Source organism: Ostrinia nubilalis, chromosome 4, assembly GCF_963855985.1.
Source record: "Ostrinia nubilalis chromosome 4, ilOstNubi1.1, whole genome shotgun sequence".
Lineage (NCBI taxonomy): Eukaryota > Metazoa > Arthropoda > Insecta > Lepidoptera > Crambidae > Ostrinia > Ostrinia nubilalis.
In genome coordinates, this window is record NC_087091.1 from 5,549,605 (window position 1) to 5,564,827 (window position 15,223).

Here is a 15,223-nt window from a genome sequence, read left to right on the forward strand (position 1 = left end):
TTGTGACAAAGATAACTGTCTCCTTCTTCTTCAGGAATATGCTGTTGCATAAGATTTATGAAAGACACGGTGACATTCAGAGCATACTAAGTCTATTTTTATAAGCTTTTTGCAAATATTACAGATTTGATTGGATACAGATACATTATTCTTACTTTTTTTATTTTAGCAGTTTTCTTTTCTTCAGCTTTCCGTTTTCTGTCCTCTCTTTTATGTTCTCTTTCAATTTTCCGTTACCTTTTTTCTTTCTCGAGGATTTCTTTTTCTTCCAGAATCCTCTGATATTCTGGTTACGGTAACGGTTCATCTCGTCGTTCTCGTTCGTCTACAAGTACCTATCTCATCTTCTTGGGTCCCAGTTTTAGGGTCTTTTGTCTCTCTTTCTTTATCTCTAGTTTGAAGTTCTCCTATTTCACTCGATGTTGATTCTTTCTCCCGACTTATAGGTTCAGGTTCATCTGTAACTTCCGCTTCCAATCCATTTTGCTTATAATAAATAGTCCCACAAACGATAGAGAATAAAAAAAATTCATTGTTTTGCATTTCAGGTATTATTTGTTTTATTTTTTAAACTGATTAAGTGTTTCTGTTCCAACTACTTATACCAACCTTAGTATACTATGTTACCTACGGCATCTTGTAACAATCTAGGTAAAGTAAATCAATAAAAATAGTTATTGGCCGTGCATAAGTGTCAGTAATTGGCCCCCCGGCTAATTACTGATCCTAATAGGTTAGGACGTTAGTATTTTAATAGCAAATATTTAAGGGTTAAATTAACTTAATCTTGAATAAAAATACAATAAAAGTAAAATTTAATTATTGGCCACCCATGGCCAATAACTGAAATAAATTGAAACGTGGTATAGTTATTGGCCGGTCTAATTTTAAAGTTATTTTATTCCAAAACAAAGTAACTTAATCTATTTACATAAGCTACCATTTATCTCTTTACAAAAAAACAGTAAAATTACTATAACAAGCAAAAACAATTAAATTACGAACAATACTCATAAATATTTACCTTAAAATTTTGACAAGCATGCGGCTACTCGGACGACTCGTTGTCGAAAGAAAGCTTCTGCTGTTTAGAGTGCCATCTGTTCTTACTCTGACATACTACATTGGACAGCGTATTGCTCAGAGAGAGTATTAAGTGTCTCTTTTCCACTCTTAATAACGTACATTATGCTTGTTTATTTTTATTTAAGCCAAGGTGGCCAATAACTATGTACAGGCCAATTACTATAGCAATCACCCTAGCTTATACGAGAGGTTGCCCAATTTACAATATGTCCATCATTGATAACTCACACAAATATCGTCTTTCTCTGAAGGATAACAAGTTTTTTTTGTTTCCAGAAGCTCTTGATAGGATGGAAGCCCATAAATACTCTCTGAAGCGAGAATGAATCTCAAATTGCGATATTGCCATTTTGACAAATTACATGATGTAACTAGCGCTAACGTTTATCTTCAGGTAGACACAGTTTTAAGTTAAAAGATTGTCTACTATTTCACACTGTTCTTCGTTTTGGAACAGTTCTTTGATTATAGGTAGTCGCTAATTTCGTTTTGTTAGACTCTTTCAGTTTAGCACATAAAGCGTAAACTAATTCCTCCTCAGAATGATCTAAAAGTGTTAGAGAGCGCCTCTTCTTCTGCAGAAGAAGAATTCTTCTTCTGCAAGGTCTTCAAGGGACTAAAAGTCGATGGTTGCACATCTACTTCCGCAGTCTCATCAACTGGAGCGTCTTCCTCAGTATTAACGTTGTCTATGCGTTGTGTTAACTCGGTAAAAATAAATATTTTTACAATTCGGCCAGACAATTTCAGAGTCTAGCCAATTCGAATTCTGGTGCAAAAATTACGACTTAATGATTTGATAATTACTCAAATCTTCGGAAGACAATTCAATGCCAATACGTTCCTCATTTTAGTCTGAAATGGTCTGGCCGAAATGTAAAAATTAGATTTAAAAAATGTTCTTTTACCGAGTTAACACAACGCATAGACAACGTTAACACCGAGGAAGACGCTCCAGTTGATGAGACTGCGGAAGTAGATGTGCAACCATCGACTTCTGTTATAAATAAAAAACCTTTTGAAGATTTATGCAAAATTCTTCTTCTGCAGAAGAAGAGGCGCTCTCTAACACTTTTAGATCATTTTGAGGAGGAATTAGTTTACGCTTTATTTGCTAAACCGAAAGAGTCTAACAAAACGAAATTAGCGACTACCTATAATCAAAGAACTGTTCCAAAACGAAAAACAGTGTGAAATAGTAGACAATCTTTTAACTTAAAACTGTGTCTACCTGAAGATAAACGTTAGCGCTAGTTACATCATGTAATTTGTCAAAATGGCAATATCGCAAATTGAGATTCATTCTCACTTCAGAGAGTATTTATGAGCTTCCATCCTATCAAAAGCTTCTGGAAACAAAAAAAACTTGTTATCCTTCAGAGAGAGATGATATTTGTGTGAGTTATCAATGATGGACATATTGTAAATTGGGCAACCTCTCGTATAAGCTACTTTTTGACGGCCAGCGGACCTATACATACAATGTTGTATTAAGTATTTCCCTTAATTTTTTATTTTATTTTATTAAAAGCTGATGCATACGAGCGCGCGCGAGAGTGAGTCGTTGTTATGTGTCATCAAAGGTGTCCCTTATACACCATATTGTAATTTTGGCAATTTTTCGTGGAAATATTTAATATAAAAAAATCGATTTTTCAACCCTCGATAACTCAAAAGTACGCAGAGATAAGTGACAAGTATCTTCGCATGAAATACTCAGAATCACTTGTTTTATAACATGTGTGATCGGCATTTTGACATCGTTTAAGAATTTCGAAAAATTTACAGAAACGTAATTTCTTCCATACAAAAAATATCTACATATTTTTTTTTACTACGAAATAGACGTCGTAGGATTGTAATATTTTTTTGCCTTATTAGTTATCATAGCAGTAACCATCAAAAAAAATTTCGTGCTTCTAGCATCAATGTCCATGTTTTATTAAATCGGGACCACCGTGCGTCAGGACGCTGGCGTGCGTTGTAGTATGTACCTAATTCTATGATCGAAGTATTATTTAAAAATGGACATAAATAGAAAGAAATATTGTGCGGCGTTCGGGTGTTTAAATTCGAAAAGAAATCTACACCGGATTTATATTTTTTTTCGCTTCCCAAAGTTGCTGAAAGGTATGTTGGCCATGTAGGTAATCAATAATTCTTAAGATAGTAGTAGATATAGGAACCTAACCTACCATGACTACTGCTCAGAATGCGTTCGTTCGTTATAGCCAAATGACGTCCACTGCTGGACAAAGGTCTCTCCCAAGGTTTTCCATAATGAATGCGTACTTACCTACATACGTACCTCATTACATATAAGTAGATTAATTAATTTTTCACTAGACAGCAACCCTAACAGCGTAAGAAGAGTTCAGAGGCACGCGATAGAAAGAGATAAAACTTGTAGGTGAATAAAATTGTAGGTACGTAGTGCTGTGCAAGCTGAATTCCACTGTATCGCGTCGTAGCAAGACTCGCATTTATTTAAATCGTCTTGCGGAGTAATCCTTCTGTACCTGTACTATTACTTATTCTGTGCTTGTGTTGACCGCGTTTCGCAGATCGACTTGCCATTTAGCGGAACGTGGCTGGCCACTGTACACTGTCACAATTTCAGTCACTCTCTTGATTCAAATCTTACGTACCTATTCACTCAGCATTTTATTGAACTTATTACCCTTTCTTAATTTCTTTTAATTTATTTAAAATCATAAATAACTTAATTTTGTTCATTATGACGGATCAAAAACAATTATCTTATTTCGTTTATTAACATGTTTATTTGGTTCCTACATTTTATTTCCAACTAAATTATTAATATTTTCAATTTTGCGCATGCAGCCCCCACTTACCCAGGAGACATCTGTTGTGAGTATCACTTTTATTACTTACTACACTACGTCACGACACATTACACATTCACACACTCGTAATTTAATGACACAACATTTAATTTTCATGTAACACAATTTTTCATCCTAAACTTCATGAAACTACACTCGGCATCAAATAAATCGCACCTCCCGCGACAAGCACTTTCAAACGTATGCATCCCCACTTCCCACCAATATTGGCACCATTTAAAAGCCTAGTTCTAAACTTCATTTCATTAAAGGAAAGGTTTTTACCCCAAAAATGTGTCTTTAGAAGGATCCAGGGTCACTTCTTCAAAAAATAGGTAGTTACGCTTGAGCCAACTTTTATGGTTATAAAACTGTTAAGTTGGTATTAATTGCTATCCATCTGTTAAAGAGGACACGTGTGATCATTATTTGGTTTTATAACCATAAAATTTGGTCTAATTGATCCCAGAGGTGAGCCCAAAGTGAGGTCTTTATTCAAGTTACATTTATGGTATATGCTAATCATTTATTAAAAAATTAAATGCGTTTTTCTTAAAGGATATTTATTGGGCTTTCAAATAACACCAATATTGTTGGGGTACCATGATTGTGTCAGAAGAAAATCTTTGAAGTTCGCGTCGCGGAAGTTGCGGTTTATTTGATGTTGAGTGTATTTTAGTTTTATAACTCAACAAGTTGTTAAATATTCTCCAAAAATTTTTATTTCAAGGATACATAGGTACAAATGTTCAGTAGTTTTCATAAGTTGTAGTTTTATGACCACACTTTGTAAATTGTTAATTTTCTACATATTTCAACATTAGTATACCAATCATTTGTTATATTTACATGCAGCACTCATAGATATGTGGAAAACAAAAGAAGTGTTTCGGAAACGTGAGTTTATAGATCTATTTTATTAAATTATCATGATATGTAATGTACAGTGCAGTAATGCACAGTGTACAAATTATTGGACAGTACACATTACTTTAGTTATTTAAATTCATTAAATAACTAAAGTAATGTGTTTCATTCATGAAGAGCGCCCCACCACTTTTTGGTCGAGGGAAGCGCGGGGTGCGGGGAGTTTCGTAATGTAATCTCTTTGTCGGAGATTTCAGTCACTGTACTTACAATATTAGTCCAGTAGAATTAGCTTTTAAATCGGAAATAATTCCTACAAAAGATTTTATTGTTTTAATGGCTTCATTGGTTGCCCATTAAGACTCTCCTAAGTTTTCGACTTCGACGGAGTTGTGCTTAAGTGGTGGGGGCCCCCGAAAGGGGCATTTTTTCGGTTTTCCGGTTATACCGCGTAAAGGACTTACCCTATCAAAAAGTGGTCTTCATGACGGTTGAAGGGCACTTAATCCTGCATTGAATAAGACCAAATTCATATGTTTTGGACAAACCGTTCTCGCGCTAAAGTTCGGCAAAGTAGAAAATATACGTATATTTAATGACCCTCTCCACGTCCAATGGTTTGTTACCCACAGGCTTCCAAGTCTTGAAAAGGGCCACCTCAACCAGTGTAACCCTATCAAGGCTTACGAGCTTGATGCGCCTATCCTTGTTCGTCCCAGCCGTTCCTTAACTGCGGTTGCTGCACCTCTTCCTGGCACTCACCTGAACGACTCTGTGTTACCTACTGTGGCTGCCCCTCTTCCTTGTGTCCTCCTGCATGACTACGTTGCCTAGCCGTATGCCTGGTCTAAGGTTCGACGCCAAAAATCAACAACAACAAGTTCATATTAAAACACTGAAGAGTTTTTTGTTTGTTTGTTTGAACGCGCTAATCTTAAGAATTACTAGTTTGATTGAAATCATTATTTTTGTGTTGAATAGCTCATACATTGAGGAAGGCTATAGGATATATACAATCACTCTACGACTAATAGAGGCGAAGCAGTAAAGAAAAATGTTGCAAGCACGGGAAATAGTATTTAAACTATTTTCACTCGTACGAAGTTGATTTTGTGGCGTCGAACCTTGGACCAGGCATATGGCTAAGCAATGAAATCGTACAGGAGGGTACAAGGAAGAGGGGCAGCCACATTAGGTAACACAGAGTCGTTCAGGAGAGTGCCAGGAAGAGGTGCAGCAACCGCAGTTAAGGAACGGCTGGGACGAACAAGGATAAGCGAATCAAACTCGTGAGCCTTGTTAGGGTTACACTGGTTAAGGCGACCCTTTACAAGGCTTGGAAGCATGTGGGTAACAAGCCATTGGACGTGGAGAGGGTCATTAATTATACGTATATTTTCTACTTTGCCGAACTTTAGCGCGAGAACGGTTTGTCCAAAACATATGAATCTGGTCTTATTCAATGCAGGATTAAGTGCCCTTTAACCGTCATGAAGACCACTTTTCGATAGAGTAAGTCCTTTACGCGGTGTAACCGGAAAACCGAAAAAACGCCCCTTTCGGGGGCCCCCACCACTTAAGCACAACTCCGTCGAAGTCGAAAACTTAGGAGAGTCTTAATGGGCAACCAATGAAGCCATTAAAGCAAAAAAATCTTTTGTAGGAATTATTTCCGATTTAATCAATTTTTGTGTTTAATTCTACTGGCCTATATTCTGTGTCCGTGTAATTCTGCTCTTCAGGGCTGCTCTGATTCGTTATAATATATTTATTTCCATGTCCAACGTCGCCAATGATTAAATAATACAGCATTCCGCTAATCCATCATTTTTTATTAGTAAACAATGTGTTTCTATGGAAACGTCATCCATAGACATGATAGCATCCAAGAGTGCACACGCACACTACAATAATGACGCTCGGATTGCTCGGATCAAACTTCCCGCACCCCGCGCTTCCCTCAACCAAATGGTGGTGGGGTGCGTCTTCGTGGATGAAACGATCTATAGTTATGTATAGCTTCTAGCGAGTCAAGATAAATACATTTTTTATGTGCCTGTCATTTTAGTAAAGAAGTGTTGACAATGACAAGCCACTGTATTTGTTTTGTCATTAAGGTCTAATATTAACATGCTTTCTATACTATTTCCAGCCGCGAAGGTTGGGGCGCGCGCGACCTGCACGCGAACTTCGACTCTATGTTCAACAAGCCGCGTCACGCGCCCCGAGGTGAGTCCCGCACGGCCCGCCCCGCCCCGCCCCCGCCGCGGGAAACGTTGCCAATGTCACGCACAAGCACTAGCTCTGATACACACACAAGCACCGAATAAACACATGGAACTTCACATTTAAGGTGATGCCTTGCGATTTCGAATATTGGGCGTTTTAAAGAAGCGCAGAATTAGTTTTAATCGTACTTTTCTTATTACTTATGTTCTTATTTTGAAATATGTCATAGTTGACTAATAAATCTAGTGTCTGGTCGAAGCCGAAACATGAATGGAAAAAATTTACTCGATAGAAAAAAAATCCAAAGTTGACCCTTCTATTACTCGGTTTTTCGTTTTATAAGCAGATAGGTTAATATTTCAATACCAAATTTTGTATATTGGTAAGGTAATAACATATTCTAAGTACTGGTCGAGTTATTTTCTTTAAATAGTGTTTGGTTTTTCAATAAATACATGATTTCCGATTTTTGTCGCTTACGTTATTTTATTCCGCGCCGCGCGCGCTATTGCTGTCCCTTTCCTCGCACTGAGAAATCATATTTCTATCCCTCTGTGTGCGAGGCATTCAGTCAGCCGAAAACTTTAACGAGGTAGCACCTTAATCCTTCAAGCTCCGCGAATCTAGACACAATATAATCAATTGTTACGCGGCAGCCGGCTACCGCTTGGGGGCTGAGAGGTTAAAACCGGTTTAATCTGGAATTCGATTCTCGCATTTTCGGCTCCACAAGGAATGTATTGAGACGAAATTACGGGTGTCGTGTTACGGAGTAGCCTTGCTGATTTCACAATAAAGCACTTTCGATTTTTTGATAAGTAGCTTTATTCGTCTTATTTACTCACCCTACGAAAGTGGCTTGAGTGAGAGAGATGAATAAAGTTGATGAATTGAATTGAATACACCATAAAGTATAAATTTACATAAAGTAGCAAAATAGTTTGTTGTGAAATCCCGTCTTAAATGTAAAGTTCCGACGTAATATGTAATTATAAAAACAAATTGATGTTAATTCTTTATGTGCAAAAATCATATCGAATTGTAGCTTTGTGCTTTGTTTGGATTTAATTGATTATAAATCGTGTTTGAAAATTTTATAAATAAAAGTAAAGTGTCAAGCGCTTTGACGAGTTGTCGACATAAAATGACGCGAAAATGAAACAATTTGCGCAAACAACAAATTGGGTTGGATCTTGTGATTAGATTTCTTAATTTCCAATTTTTTTTTGTTTTCGCAGATTATACAAAATGTTTATATCTTCAATGCTATATGTGCGACCATCTTAGGATGGTTGTGCCTACCGCAGTGAAGAAATAGCATATCAATGCTAAAATGATAACTTAAATAAAATTTTGTTAATATCAGTCTCGCGCGCTAAATCAATTAAAAACATTTACATCAAATATTAATTTATTGTTGAATACATAGAACTCATTCATTGCTGTTATAAAATTTTGTTGCTTTTTAAATTAGTTTATCATGAATCTCGATGTCAAACATATTTTTATACACAAAATTATTTAAATCATAATTGTAAGCTTTCAATGTTCATGTTTGTAATTAAGTTTTGGAAATTAATTAAATGTTAAAATTGCACAAAATCTTTTTTTCAAAAACACCGTTTTGAGCATGAAATGCAAAATTCATTGTACATCGCCGATGCACCGCCGACGCGCAGTAGATAGAGGCACGGGCTACGTCACTCACAAGCTTGCACTAAACAAACGAATTAACTATCGACCACATGAGCTGCCTTCGATGTCCCCAGAGTAATAGATAGTCCGCGATCAATTCGATATTTGCGACGTTTTCCAACGGTCGATTTTCTATTTTTTTTCTAACAACGTCGTGTATAATTGACTATTCATCGATAGTCCATTATATAACAGTGTGTAATGTTTTTTCATTAACATCTTTTTATTAATCAATTTAACCTTTTTTGCATTGTAGTGTTTTATGTACTTAAATTGCATTCTTTGTGCAGGTGTTGACTTTCTCCTACCCGCTAACACTAGCAGGAAAATGTTGCGTTGCAATCGATTATCATAAAGTTTCGACTCATTCAGTAGAGTGCATGAACTGTAAAAAGGCATATCACGTGTCGCATCGCAGTCGCCTTTGCTACATTCAGCATCACAATAAAAAAGAGTGTAGATAATGTAAAAAATATTTTAACTGTCGGTAATTTTCAGTGAGAGAGGATTAACCTCGAGCAGGCAAAATGTCAAATAGAGAGTTGATTTGTTTGGAAGTTATAGTACATGTGTAGCTAGTGGATGTGGTAGCACTCGCCGCAGCCACGGCGCGCAGTGAGTTGTATGGTGTGGTTGCAGTGGGCTTGCGCGTTACACTGCATGCTCCGACCAAATCTTCACTTCACAGCGGCACCAGCAACCACAAACCGGCCACGAACGCCACGCAGGAATAGGTACTTAACTATATTTTTTATTTTACTCATATTTTTTATGTGTTTTGTGTTCGCACCGTGCGCCGCGGCCGTTCCGAATAGAGATGCCTTCACTCGTATCGTGGTATACTACGCTGAAGCTGTCACTAGATCGCATTGGTATTATTTTTTTCTCGAGAGCAACATTTTAATGCATACTTTTGTGTTCCGTTTTCGCACATCTAAAGCTTCTCGTTTGATGTCTAATCGATCACCTCGTATTTAGACTAGTTTTTTATTAACTTCTAACAGTCCGCATCCGAGTTCGCACCGGCGCGGCCCCGGCCCCGGCCGTCGACCGCGGTCGGCGCGCCACGGGCGGGCGCCCCGCGAGGACGCTGTGAATACCATCCCGGCGCGCATTCTGCATGATCGAAACGTGTGTTTTTCGGTTACATTTCAGGCGGTAGTAAGAAAAGTAAGGAACCGCGGGCGCGAGCCGACGACGGCGACGCGCTCGACCTGTCCGACCTCGACCTCAGCGCGATACAGTTCTCCGAGCGCGAGATGCGCGCGCTGTCCGGCCTCACGCCCGCGCTCTCGCGCCGCCTGCAGCGCCAGCTGCTCGCACACCTGCCGCCGCGCGCCGCCACGCGCCTGCGCCGCACGCTCTCGCTGCGCGACCCCGCCGCCGACCCCGCCGACCCCGCCGCCGACCCTGCGACCTCCGACCCCGCGCCCGCCGACCCGCCGCCCTCGGCGCCCGACCGCCCGCCCGGGGCGGAGCGCTCCGTCTCGCTCGACCTCGACACCGAATCGTCGCTCGCCCAGTTCTGCACGCTGCCGCGGCTCCGGCGCCGCTCGTCGGCGTCGCGCGAGAAGTCCCCGCCCGGCGAGGCCGCGCCGCCGCCGCGCGAGCCGCCCGAGCCGCGCTCGCGCCCGCTGCTCAGCAAGTACCTGACGCCGGAGCGCGCGCTGTCGCTGGACGACTCCTCGCACTCGTCGGAGGGCAGCGTGCCGTCGGAGCCGCGGCGCCACTCGATGCGCCTCGCGGGGGAGCCGGCGCGGCGCCGCGTGTCGCGCTTCCTGCGCTCGGACTTCTTCGACGCCCCGCCGGACGAGAACGCGCTCGCGCGCCGCCGCAAGGAGAAGGAGCTCGAGACGCAGAAGATCCTCCGGGAGATCAGGGAGAAGAGGAACAGGTCCCTCGAGGCCGCCGGCGTCGCGAGCCCGACGGAGGCGGACGACCCGGCGAGGAAGTGCCTGTCGCCCGTGTCGCTGCTCGGCGGCAAGGAGCGCAGCAGGTCGAACACGCCGTTCTTCCCGATCCTGGACAACATCAAGGAGACGGCGGCGGACACGTCGCCGGCGGCCACGCGCGAGCGCCGGGCGGCGGCCGAGCGGCCTCGCTCGCGCGTCGAGGACTCGCTCGGGCGGGAGTCGCGGCTGACGCGGCCGCGCAGCTACCCGGTCAAGAACCTCGACGCCGCCGACGAGCCCGGCCTGACCCCGGCCGAGAGCAACGAGGAGAACGAGTGCCAGGACAAGAGTCTGCAGAGGGAATCCAAACTGATCCGCCCGAAGAGCTACCCCGCGAGCAGTCCCTCTCCCGAAAAGGTGTACATAAGCCGCACCCTCAGCAAGAGAGACGAGCCGCGGGCGGCGGCCGACGAGGAGTCTCGGAAAGAGGCCGGCGAGCACGTAAAAGGCGATGGGGCGCGGGCGGCGGGTGACGCGGGCGGCGCGGCCGACGTCGAAGTTAGCTTTAGTATTACCTTACCCAAGAAGAAACCCGAAAAAATTAGCAAATTAGATTCGCTCGAAATTTGCGAGCCCTCGCCTCAAACTGTGGAGACTGCGAAAGTCGACGGCGATAAATCTACGAGTGACACTCTTGTCGTTAGGAAGTATCAGATAATCAATAGCGCCGATGACAAACCGGACCAAAAGATTGAAAACGGTATCGTCAGTAACGGTGGGTCGAAAGACATCATTGACAAAGCCAATTTGAACGCTGACGAAGCTAAAACGAAGCAGAAGGCGACCACAAACGCCAAGAAAGATGAGGTGAAAGCGAAGACCGACGGAGAGGCTGGTGAAAAGAAGGGTACGATAAAGAAAAAGATCATCAGGAAAGTTTCCTCGAAATCAAAGACTGAGTTAGGAAGTAGCCAAGACGCCGGCGAGGGAAAAGCGCCGACCGAGAAGAAAAAAGTCACAAAGAAAGTGAAAGAAAAACCTGCCGAGGATGGAACTAAACCCGGTACGGTCACAAAAAAGAAATCAGTCCTGCAATCGATCGGGCACAAGTTAGAAAAGTTCACATCGACAAAATCTAGTTCCCCAGAAAAGGGAGCCGACAGTGGCGCTGCTGCTAGTAAAAGTACCGATAATTCCAAAGTTAGTAGAACTCAGAGAGAGCAGTCTGTGCCCGTCACAGCTGACCCGCCCACTGAGTCGAATCTTATCAAAAGAGCCGTCACTCTTACTGATGTCGCTGCTTTAGAAACGCAACCTGCTAATAATACCAAAACCACTGTCTCAAAAGTACTGGGTCTCTTCAAAAAGTTTGAACCCAAAGAAAAACCCTCAAAACCGCCCATTGAGACGTCGCTAAGTGAAAACCTGGAAAAAGAGAAGATAGAAATAAACAACTTGGCTAGCAGCAAACCTGATATAGTAGCAGAATTAATTTCAGAGAGCGCCGAGAAAGATAAGCCCAGGCGGCCGACGTCCTTATTGCTCAACGGATTAAGTCGCAAAAACAAATATGGCAGGACGGCGAGTGACAGTGTGTCCGCAGCGTATACAGAAACTGATGACCCACCGGTACTTAAAAAAGACGAACCTAAGAACCTGAGAAACACTTTAAAACTCGACTTCTCCAGATTGCCAAGAGTGAAAAAAATAGTTCCTACAAATCCTGTGATAGAACCGCACGTTATGAATTTGACATCGGAAGATAAAGACGCCGAAAAGAAAAGTGTATGCGAAAAGAACGGCACAATATCTGACGGCATTTCTAATATCGAAAACGAAGATGCGCAAAGCCGGAGCAGATCTCGCAGCAGGTCCACCGTTTCCAACTCAGAACTCAAGTCCGATCTCAGCGCAGAAGGCAAGCCCTCGGACAAATATTCCGTGTCGCCTTCCGAGACCACCGCGCACCATCCGTTACGGAATCGAGAGTCGACCACGCCCGAAAAGGAAGATATAGTTGACAGAATACGAAGGAAAAGCTTTTACTCCAGGTTTAACGAAAAGAAGCAACGCAGGAAGAGCAGCCTGGTGGGCCCCGGCGCCGCCGAGTACGACCCGCTGGCCAGGATACACTCGCCGCCCGCCGAGCCCAAGCTCGACGCCTCTCCCACCTCCCCCGGCATCCACGACCTGTCCCCGGGCTACTCCGTCGCCTCCGACCTGTCGCCGTCCACGGAACGTTACAGGACTCTGTTGACGGATCTATCCATTAGCAATAGGAATAATATTAGGTACGATAATCACGGACTGAACGATAAAATTGACACATACCGATCGCTGGACAGAAACGATTTTAGAAAATACCCCGGCAGCAGGAGTTATTTGGACTACGATCAGCCCACCTCGTATGGAACTCACAGATATTCCAGAACCAAGTCTCTGTTGGACGACGGACCCGACGAACCGAGTCTCGGTCAGATCAGAGATCCGCTGAAATATAGCAGAACCCTCTCCATGTATTCCCCTGGAAGTTACGCTACGTACAGACCGAAGCGAACGACGCGGAACTCTGCAATAATACTGAAAGAAAGCGAAAAGGAACCGAGCCCTGAAAATATACTGGAAAAAATTAGACAAAGAAAGAAGATATCGATCAGCGTGACTCGGAAACCGGACCCCGAAAAGGACCCACTGCCAAGGTGTGTATTGCTCTTGTACTTACGCGTTCACGTAAATAATATATTGACAATAACTCCCCGCCGTGAAAGATAATACGATTTTATCTGTGCACGCTTCACGCTTTTGAATAAATTTTACAGCACTAATGCTTTTACAAAGATCTAGTATACCATGAATACAGCAGGCATCGATATCGTATGTGTAAAGAAAACGATTCTATCAGTTGTAGTTAGAATTTCATATTCTATTCATTTTAAATTCTTCATAGATTTCTCTTCAACTTAAAATAGATCAAAATTAACGAGCAAAACTATATCGTCAGTAGATTATTTATTAATGTATATTATGTATTTCTTTCTAATAATCAACATATCATCAACATTCGCACAAACAATCGTAAGTGATGTAAATATTGTTTGTAGATATGAAACGGAGGCAACTTTACTTTCCAGATCCACTGTCTCACCTAAAGGCGAAGGCGACGGTGCAGAACGCTCTGAGAAAGCTGACTGAGAGGAACTATTGAAGCGCGAACACTAAACGAATCAATTTTGTGATTTACTTAAGCATTTGTTATCGAGTCACCATTTGAAACTTTTGTCTGACGTTTTTTAGAATAGTTAACGGAGTCCCAAAAAGGCTCCCACTTATGTTTAGCGACCGTTGTGTTAACAAACGCGATTTGATCTGAAGTCGAGGCGGAATCGATGAAATCTTGCCAAAAGCCCTGCACAAATGTTATAGTGTTGTATTAGTAACACGAATCTCACCAACGACACGTGCTTACCGTAAGACTGTCTTTAGTGGCAAACGTAGATGTATACTCAAATTTCAATGAATCTCCGTCGAAATTTTGTATGTATAGGCAATCACGAAATTTTTTAGTTCCTTATTTCACGTATTGAGTAATGAGGGCTTATAAAATTGATTTTTGAAAAATCGAATAGGAGTAAGTATATCCACAGTCTCATTGTATTCTGAAAATTCTGTACATTATTACTATATTTTATTTATTGACAGTATTTGTTATACCGTAGTTTCATCTCGAACTGCGCACAGACTGCGAAGTATTTTATGACAGCTTTTTGAAAGCTGGACAGTTTTATTAATTACATAACTAACTATTGAAATGTTATATTTTGCAAAGAACAGACTTTGTTTGTTAAGCGTTTATTGTAAATTGATTCTTATGTGCCTTTATAAAACATAAGTGACTGGATTTGATATTAGTCCATTTTATTGAAAATGATAAAATGACACGATTTTAAGTGTGTGTTTGCACAAATACGTTTTACTCAGTATGTTTAATATAAATTTTTCATAGTAATTATCGATTTTACATTTTTTATGTGACCCTAAGTCAGACGTAAGTTATTTTTTTTATCATAATCATATAGTATTGAATGCTAAGTCACGTTGTAACAGTAATCGAATAGTTGGTGCTTAGATGATTTTGTTAGGAATAACTTGTATTTATAGATTGGACGTGTTATAGGATCACTCACTGACACTATTACATTTAGTAACAGATTTGCGTTTTTAATTGTTATAGATTTATATGAAATTGGATTTCCAGACCGACAGATAAAATCCACACGAATGTAAAGTATTATTATATGAAATTATATTTGTTGCCATTTTGTATACCTGTACACGCGCCAATAAAATTGACTTGTTGAATAATAGAGGTGTAAAACAATATAACTATATACATGAGTTTGACATTTTCATTTATCATCTGTGAACTATTTAATAAATTTATTTATTAAGTGTGTGGTGATTTTTAATATTTCTCGTAAATGCTATGCAGTGACCCGGACTGTGATTGTTTTGAGGATTAATATTAAAACTGCTATCACACACGTTTTGTATTGAATGTGAATAAATTATAATAGTTGAAAGTAACAGTGTTTTTATTTATAAATAGTT

General features: G+C 41.2%; 1 protein-coding gene across 1 annotated transcript in view; it reads left to right on the forward strand.

The window, feature by feature from the left end:
- The window catches only part of LOC135071347 (microtubule-associated protein futsch), a 70,016-nt gene extending 54,817 nt beyond the window's left edge, over positions 1-15,199 (forward strand). Inside the window, exons 40-43 of the mRNA XM_063965137.1 lie at positions 3,931-3,957; positions 6,952-7,028; positions 9,879-13,314; positions 13,747-15,199. Coding sequence (XP_063821207.1) covers positions 3,931-3,957; positions 6,952-7,028; positions 9,879-13,314; positions 13,747-13,807 — 3,601 coding nt within the window. The 3' untranslated portion in view covers positions 13,808-15,199. The remainder of the gene's footprint in view (positions 1-3,930; positions 3,958-6,951; positions 7,029-9,878; positions 13,315-13,746) is intronic.
- The last annotated feature ends 24 nt before the right edge of the window (positions 15,200-15,223 follow it).